Source organism: Cavia porcellus, unplaced genomic scaffold (genome assembly GCF_034190915.1).
Source record: "Cavia porcellus strain 051 isolate PalLab524CR breed Dunkin Hartley unplaced genomic scaffold, mCavPor4.1 scaffold_17, whole genome shotgun sequence".
NCBI lineage: Eukaryota > Metazoa > Chordata > Mammalia > Rodentia > Caviidae > Cavia > Cavia porcellus.
Window position 1 is genome coordinate 67,492,414 of NW_026947500.1, and position 9,262 is coordinate 67,501,675.

General features: G+C 39.9%; 1 protein-coding gene across 1 annotated transcript; it reads left to right on the forward strand.

Annotated features, from left to right (window-relative positions):
• Positions 1-2,599: 2,599 nt before the first annotated feature.
• Positions 2,600-3,553, forward strand: LOC100720558 (olfactory receptor 7D4-like). The gene has a single exon (XM_003461170.4). The coding sequence runs from the start codon at positions 2,600-2,602 to the stop codon at positions 3,551-3,553; it is 954 nt and encodes a 317-aa protein (XP_003461218.3).
• Positions 3,554-9,262: the final 5,709 nt, after the last annotated feature.

Sequence of the window (9,262 nt, forward strand, 5' to 3'; positions counted from 1 at the left end):
TATATATACACATCAGAATTTTATTCAGTCCTAAGTTAGAATGAAATAGTGACCTTTACAGGAAAGTGGATGGAACTAGAGATCTTCAAGCTAAGTGATATCAGCCAGACACAGAAAGAAAAGCATCATATGTTTTCTTTCATATGTGGAAGCTAAGGAAAAAAATGGAAAGAAAGTAGAAGAGTGACTATTAGGAAAGGTGAAGGGGACTAGATCAGGCATAGGGAAAGAAAAGATAAAACGGTAGTACTGAGGGTAGATATGATCAAACATGACATCTACATGCATGAAACTGTCACAGTGAAATCCATTAATAACTGATTCATTAATGTGCATTAATACACATTAATAACTACAATGTAAAAACAAAAAAGCAGCTACTTTTCCTTTTTTTGTTGTTCATTTGTTTTGTTTTTTTGAGACAGGATATTGCTACATGGTCCAGGCTAACCTTGAACTCACTTGTATACCCAGGCTGGCCTCAAACTCATAGCAACCTTCCTGCCTTGCCTCAAGGTTGCTGGGATTACAGGTCTACACTATCACAGCTGGCTATCAACAACATTTCCATGATACATAAAGGTCTGCCCACGGAGACAGAGCCTATGCTTTTTCTATTCTTAGTCTTAACCTAGTGTCTGGCATCCAGTGGCCACTCAAACAACTGTGGAGTAAAAAAATGATGAAATGTAGACAGTCAATTACATGTCCCAAAGTATTTAGACACCACCACAATCAATGGAAGTTATCTTTAGAGAGAGGATCTAACATCACATAAGTTAAAAATGAAACATTTCAACTCAAAGGATAATACTTTCTGTTATATAACGTGTATAAAATTAAGGATCACTGTCTCCTGGACAAAGATATAATAGTCAAACAGAAATTGAGACTGATTAATTTTGTAGTGGTGGGGATTAAAAGCAGGGCCTTGTGCATGTTAGGTTAGTTCTGTACCACTGAGCTATACCACCCACCCCCAGGCTTATTTTTCTAAATGGAGAAAATAAAAAGTAAATGGCTCTCATGCTCTTCATGGTCAATTGTAAAACCTTCCTGATAAATGGTGTCTCTGGGACTAAAACTGTTCAATGGTGAACTCATCCCTGGATTTAATCCCCAGAACCAAAATAATAATAAAAGGCTTTGTTTTGTTTTTTGGTGCTGGGGATTGAACCTAGGGCCTTGCACATGCTATACTGGGGATAGAACATGCCAAGCACATACCCTATCAATAAGACACACCCAAGGGGCCCTGACTAAAGGGATTTTATGACAGGGAATTATAGCTACCTGACCCTGAAAATTTCTTCCATTATTCATTCAACAAATATTTTGAAGCATATATTATTTACAGTCATTTCTGAGAATCTTCAGGAGACTCACTCTGGGGTACCACAAAATATAGTCCCTTTATATAAAGTGGCAAAATGTTTGCATATGACCTAGGCACCCTCTCCTAAATACTTAAAATTACCCTTAGATGACTTATAATACTATGTAGATAATATTGTATGTAGTTATACTCGATTTTTGAAGGAACAGTGATCAATAAACATCTGTACACATTCAGCACACATAATCATTTTGATTCATAGCTGGTTGAATCCACATCTGTGGAATTCAGTGTTTCAAATATGAAAGGAAAATAAAATAGAAAAGGTAGACTTGCCTCAGCTTACACATATTTGAGAACTAACACACATGCCTGTATGGGCATGCAGAACACGATGGGGCTTCTGAGCTGATCTTTTGAACTGAGACATCTTTTGAACTGAGCTGGGCTAGAGGTAGAGGGGTAAATTGGGACAGGACTAAGACGTTAGCATAATAATAGAGTGATTTCCTATAATGTTTTTGTACAATATTCTCTGAGTCAAACTTGAGACAGAGAGTAGTCTGTTCCATGTCACTGCCAAATGGCATGAAGACAATAAGACATCATTAAGGAGCTGGAGTGTGGCTCAGTGGTAAAACACTTGCCAAGCATTCATGAGGCCCGAGGTCCATCCCTAGCACACACAAAAAATCATTGAATTCTTCAACCCACAGTTTTTCTCCCCTCTCCCCTCTCCCCTCTGCCTTCTCATTTCCTTTCTTCTCTTTCCCTCCTCTCCTCTCCTCTCCTCTCTCTTCCTCCTCCTCCTCCTTTTTCTTCTTCTTTTCTCTGTCTCTGTCTCTCTCTCTCTCTCTGTCTCGTTCTCTGTTTCTCTGGACATGAAGAGACCCATGGCAGGGCAGCCGCTTGTGGCACTGAGCTAAATCCCTGGCCCCTAGAGAAGACGATGGTTACAAACAAAAAAGAGATATTCATATGCTCAGGAAGTATAGAGCAGAGATGGGGAACAGCCACAAGCCAGAAAGGATACATAAGAAATCCCTTCATAGTATAGAACAACCATTTAAAAGATAGAGCATTATCCAGACAATAGTGTTACACAAGCCGAAGACAGAGCAGTCTTAAAGAAACCTTGGTCAGCTAAAGAAAACAAAAACACTTAGGTATGTTGTAAGGCTTCATGAGTAAATGAGTTTCAAGTGTATGGCATATTCCTGTTTTAACCATACTTGCCTCCTTCCAGCCAATTTCGTGAGGTACATGGAACCAGGGAATCAAACAGCTATTTCAAAATTCTTTCTTCTGGGACTCTCTGAAGATAAGGGACTGCAGCCCCTCCTGTTTGGGCTGTTCTTGCTAATGTACCTAGTCTGTTTTATAGGGAACCTGCTAATCATCCTGGCCATCAGCTCTGACTCCCACCTCCACACCCCCATGTACTTCTTCCTCTCCAACCTGTCCTTTGTGGACATCTGCTTCACTTCCACTACAGTCCCAGAGATGCTGGTGAACATCCAAGCACAAAATAAAGCTATCACCTATGAAGGCTGCTTTACACAGATGTATTTTTTCATGATTTTTGCTGGCCTGGATAGTTTGCTACTGACTGTGATGGCCCTTGACCGGTTTGTGGCAATATGTCACCCGCTGCACTATATGGTCATCATGAATCATCGGGTTTGTGGTCTTCTGCTTCTGCTTTCTTGGCTGATCTGCCTGACATATTCTTTGTTGCAAAGTTTGATGTTTTTGAAAGTATCCTTCTGTGGAAAAACTGAAATTCCCCACTTCTTCTGTGAACTGGCTCAGATCCTCAAGCTTGCCTGCTCAGATACCTTTGCCAATGATCTTCTGCTATACTGTGTAACTGGCATCCTGGGTATTATCCCACTGTCTGGGATTCTTTTTTCTTATTCTAAAATTGGTACCGCCATAGTGAGAATTACATCTCCTGGAGGGAAGTACAGAGCCTTTTCTACCTGTGGCTCTCACCTCTCAGTTGTCTCCTTGTTCTATGGCACGGGCCTTGGGGTTTACCTTACTTCTGGAACAGCCCATCCCTCCAGAGAGAGCTCAGTAGCCTCAGTCATGTACACTGGAGTTGCCCCCATGCTGAACCCCTTCATCTATAGCCTTAGGAACAGAGAATTGAAGGGAGCTCTGAGGAGAATTTTTCAGCACAGAAGTTTGTTCTCAGTGAGACAATGGAACTAAAGGATAAACAAAAGAAATCCAGACTTCTGATGACTAATGTGTTTCTACACTAAATTCCTCCATAATCTGAAGATACGAAAAAGAAACACCACTCATGAACCGTGAGAAGAAAATATTCTGGAACAGAATACAACTTAAGTTAACACATCAAAAGGTTCATTATCACCTGGAAGGGTGTCACTCAGTGATAGAATGTTTACCTAGTTTGTGCAAGGATCTGGGTTCAATTGCATAAAAACTTTAAAAAATTTTAAAGGCTCATAACCTACTAAGGAAAATAATAACCAACCAGTATCTAGGCTTTGAAAAATAAGACTATGGCTGGTCCAAAGGTAGTGAGTTATCTCAATTGATTGTTCACAGTCAGTACAGATTGAACTCCTTGTTCTACTCTTTCCCTCCTTCTCACTACTGCACTTGACTAAGTCTAAAAAAAAAAAAAGAAAGAAAGAAAGAAAAAGAAAAGAAAAATAGACTATTTCAAGGATAGACTTTTACAACTGTCATGGGAAGAGAAAGCAAGTCAAAGAATATACCAAAAGAGAAAACAGGACAACAGTAACATGTATTCACATATTACTGGTTCAATTTTACCCTTATTGGTTATGTTCTAGCTCTATAACTGTTAAGCTAAACTTTTCCCTGGTCTCCATCTAGAAGGTGTGATAGTTGTACTAAAATGCACTTTCCTCTTTCTCGTAAAATTTTACTTACTGAATTTTGCTTTGGTGTTTATTACACATCTGGGAGTGTAACTCAGTGGTAAAGTCCTTGGCTAGCATGTACAAAACCCACACTTTGATATATAGAACCACAATAAATAAATAGATAGATAGATAGATAGATAGATAGATAGATAAATGGGTACTTTCATGTAAAAAAATATAAAACAGCTTCCTCAGGCAACCCACTGCAGTGACTACTTTAAGAGAAAGTAACCTCTAGTTTAATCAATCTGTATAAGCTACGAGTTCTGAAACAAAACTACAACACAATTCACTCACTATGATACTGCCTTGCTCCACATTCTTCACTTCAAGCTATTTCTCAGAAATTAGTTTTCAAACAAAAAACTGTCAAGTCTTTAGCAAGACCTTGCATACATTTCAGTTCTCATGGCACTTGTATTTGAGGGACAACACAGCATAAAGGTTAAGGAGGCTCTGAGTTCAAATCTCAGTCATTTCTTAAGAGTGCAATCATGGGTAAGTTACTTAATTTCTGTGTCTCTACACCCTGGTGTATAATAAGGATAATGATAATTATCTCGAGCAGTTCTAGAGAGGATTAAATATTACAAATAAAAGAGCTCAGAATACTGCCTGGTATGACACTCAATATGAATACCAGAAATGGATTGCAAGATCCATAAGGAACATCGAGGTCAAGTACCTGAACTTTCAGAGATTGCAATTAGCCAGCCAGAAATCCTATCTTTTCCTTTAACTCTAATAGCCTGCACTGGCATGAGGTGAGGAGCAAGGAGGAATCTAGCAGCAACAGAATGAAGCTAGAAAATCTGAAAGTCCAGGCTGATGATGTTGGATAGGGCTGAGTATATCCCCACAGTCCTGACTCAGGGGAGCCAGGAGTCATGAATAAGAGATGTCCTGTCCCAGGCTTGGCTCTTATCAGAGTCCTAGGAGAACTGCCATTGGAGGTGACAAGATCTGTGGAGTACAACAGAGAACTAAGGAGAAGACCAGGAAATGGCTCCAAGTATGAACTCCCCACAACAGAGAGCTAAGAGGACAAAACATCATTTATGGATGGTTTACCTTCATTAGCAGGTGCTCCTGCACTGTGAGCACAAAACTACAACCTGCCTCGGGTTGGCTTGAGGACTGGCAAAAACTCTTAGTACTGAATTTGGTCTCAGGCAGATTTTGATGTCTGAGTCCTATCTTTGCCCTTAAGACAGACATTTATTCTCTGTCTCTAAGCAGCTTCAGATTCTGCATTTGTAAATGAGTGATGGGGTGATTACAGAAAGTCAGTGTGAAGTGTTTGATACAGTGATCCAAAGTAGGCAGTACATGACATATTTATGAACACAGAACTTATTCATTTACCTGGAGGAAGATCTTTTGGCAAGATACTGCTCCCTTGAAAGTTCTGCCCAGCTGCTTTCTTTTCCAGTAGGTACCTAAGGGTGAGGGCATAGATTGCTCCTAGGGAAAAAAGGCTTAGTTCAGCAGGTTGAGGTCTCACCTTCCTATAACTCTATGGAGCTCTTGGCCTTGATAACCTGGGCAAAAGTAGGCTTGTCAAGGGGCTGACCACCTGATGTGCTGATTGCTTTGCATCTCCCTTAACTCCTGCCCCAGAAATTATTTCTCTACCATAAGGTTTTAAACTTGAGTGTTATTGACATTTGGGGTTAGATAATTCATTTTGTGGGTGCAGACCATCCTGAAGAACATTTAGTAGGATCTTTAGCTTCAGTAGCTGCCACCTCCCCTCCCCGTTTAGAACACTACCACCTAAATGGCTCTAGACATTGCCAGATGATGTCCCATTGGGCAAACCCTCCCTCGATGACAACCACTGATATAACATGAACCAGAAGAGTAAACAAAAGAGAAATGCAGACAAAGAGAGGGGAAGATCCTAGAGTTAAGATACTGATCTCTAGTCAAAAGTCCTAGCACAGAAAACAAATAAATTTTTTTAAAATTTAAAAAAAAAAGGGGGCTGGGGATTTATCTCAGCGGCATAAGCACCTGCCTTGCAAGCGCACAGTAGTGAGTTCAATCCCTGGTACCAATTGAAAAATAAAAAATAAAAAATAAATTAAAAAAAAAAAGCTCTAGCACAGGAGAGGGCTTACATCTGGAATAAAGAAACAACAGGACACACTTGTTGAATACGCAGATGAGTATTTTTAGTAGTCTCAAAACTCCAGACAAAATCTTCCTCATATGATCTTCATGTCTCCTTTTTATCTCCAATGTGTACTGCATGGAAGAGTCTATGTAAGTGTTTGCTAAATTGAGTATGTCTCATGCTCAGTGTGTCAAGCCATTAGTTACACATTTTGTGGGTTAACCATCACATCAGTCCGTAAGACAGGTACTACTACCTCCATTTTGAAAAACGGAAAAGAGCAGCACAAAATGAACTCAGAAAATGACAGAAATTGATCTGTCAATGTTATATGAAAATTTCCAAAAGTAATAAGAACTACAAGAGTAATAAAACCCAAAATGTATAAATGTTATTGTAAAAAAGAGAGGAAAAGAAAGTGCTCTAAAGAACACAACTGCAAGTATATTTAGGTGTGTAAGATAGATGACCATATTACTAAGTTTTTGTTGGATCACTGAACACAACTGTTTGCAATCTCACTGTTTGACTGTCCACTTTGTATGCTTAATTTTGTAACATGAACAACTACTTCTAAGATGATAATATGTAATCCATTAACTAGTGATTTCTTACTGTTTTTTTTTAAATTCTTTATTACTTGTACCGTTTTACTGTTTTATTTTGTTTTTCTTTAAATAAAATTTTAAAAAAATAGAAAAAGAAAGTTTCCACTGTCTGATTCTGGAGGCAAACCTCTCCTACAAATTTCCCTCCAAGCAAGTTGTTTAGGGGAAAGATACACCATTTTTCCTTGTGTTGACCTCTGTCCTCAGAATTCTATACTCCTTAGGAATGAAATCTGTGAAGCATATACAGCAAGATTCCTTCTATCAGATAAAAGACTAAGGGAACACATTTCCATAACATTGGCTGAGTCCAAGGGGTGTGGACCTGCAACCACTCATCCCATCTATATAAAACATGTATATATATAACCATATATACACATAATTTTTTATACATGTACACATATGATTTATATAAATATATATACACATATAATTTTTTGTAATAATTGTGCAGGTATGCAGTTCAGGTTGTCCTTGAACAATGTAGACAGCTAACCTCCTGCCTCAGCCTCTCAAGTGGTGGAGATTAAAGCAGGTGTCACCACATCCTGCTATCCAGAAAGAAGTGCATATATGGCAGGTGATAGCGGTCCTGTAGGGTTATATCACCTACTGTGTGTGGTAAAAACACTCTATGTCCCCATAATGAATTAATTTTCACCTAATAACACATATCTAAGGAGAACAACTTTAATAAACATAGTATAAATATGTACGTGTGTGTGTATAGTATACAATACATCTCATCATACCTGTCTGGCTTTAGCTCCTACTGCAAAGCTCCTTGTGATACAAATCTGATAGTCTGTATGTACCTGGGCATTCTAAAGTGGCATAATCATGCGATTCTATTCCTAAATACTCTCTCACTTGTTTTGGTTTGAAACAGTCTTGCTATGTAACTCAGGCTGGCCTTGAACCTGGAGCAGTCCTCCTGCCACAGCCTCTAGATAGCTGAAGTGATGAGTGAGTGCTGCCACCCTCAGCTTTTTCCATATTTATAACCTTACACCTTAGCCTGTATCACCTGTGTGTTCCTTGACTGCCTCAGGTTGAACATCCCCTCCCTGGAGCCTCCTGAATGGATTAACGCAAACATTTGGTTTTGTCTAAAGACTGAGAAGCAATGAGCAATAGCTACTTTGTTTAGAGCCAGGGATTTAGCTCATTAGCCTATGCTGGCTAATAAGCTAATCCCCTGGAGGCTGGGCCTAGAGTTGGATTCCTAGTACCCAAAAAAAGTAACAATAAAAGTTTTTTGTTTAAACATCTCCTCCAGACCTTCAGTTGAGCACACGACTGTATCTTAATAATCTCTATTTTCTTATAACCTAAATGTAAGGAACTGAACTGACTGAGATTCATTCTGTATACAACAGGTTCCCTAGAGGGAATCATTCCTTAGTGGATTGGAAGTTACCCACATGTTACACAGGACATGGGTGAGCCCTGCTGGAGATGCCACACGCATTTAGAATGTGAAAGACCAGCTTAGAGGGTAATTAGAAGGGCCTCCAGAGAGGCTCTGAGGGGTACCTTCTACCTGAGAACTCAAGTAAGTGCCATCGGATTTGAGAATCCTGGCCCACTTGCTGACGATGGAAACTCATTATGTTTCTATCCTGACAATTGCAGGTGATGAAGGAATTGGCCACAGAGGGAACAAAGTGAACAAATCCCAAGTTCCTAATTACAGACACAGCCCCCTCACTTTATGTGATGCAAAGAGAAAGCAGCAATTCCCTCTAGGCCCAACCTCCAGGGCTTACATCCTATTTTCTAACCGTAACAAGAATCAGTTAAGTGACTACTATTTCTTCGCTAATAAGTCCAGGAAAACTTTTGACTGAAGCCTGGGGGACATCCTGCACTTTCATTCAGGGGTTTCTGCCACTGCCCTGGGCACACATCCAAGGCTGCAAGTGGTTAGGAACAGTCCCAGGTTTCAGGAGGCCACATAGAAGCCCTTGACCAAGCACATGCCCACCATGCACTGAGCCCAGCAGACCCTTTAGCTGACAGCCACAAAATGAGCTGGGAGCTCAAGAGAAGCAGACTGTCCATCGGAGCCAGTGATGCTGCTGTCCCAGTTCCCAGCTTAGTAAGCTTCTTAGTAAGCATCCTTTCCTCTGCACAAGGATGATGACAGCCTTCTAGAGGAGCCAGGAAGAGTGGCTGTTACCCCACATCTGCACTCTCCTTGGATGAGATAGAGAAATTACTAGAAAATATGACCACAAATGTTAAAATTTCTGTATTTAGGAACTAGACT

What these genes read in the sequence shown, in the direction of transcription:
- LOC100720558 (XM_003461170.4), top strand. Translation starts at nt 2,600, where the DNA reads ATGGAACCAGGGAATCAAACAGCTATTTCAAAATTCTTTCTTCTGGGA.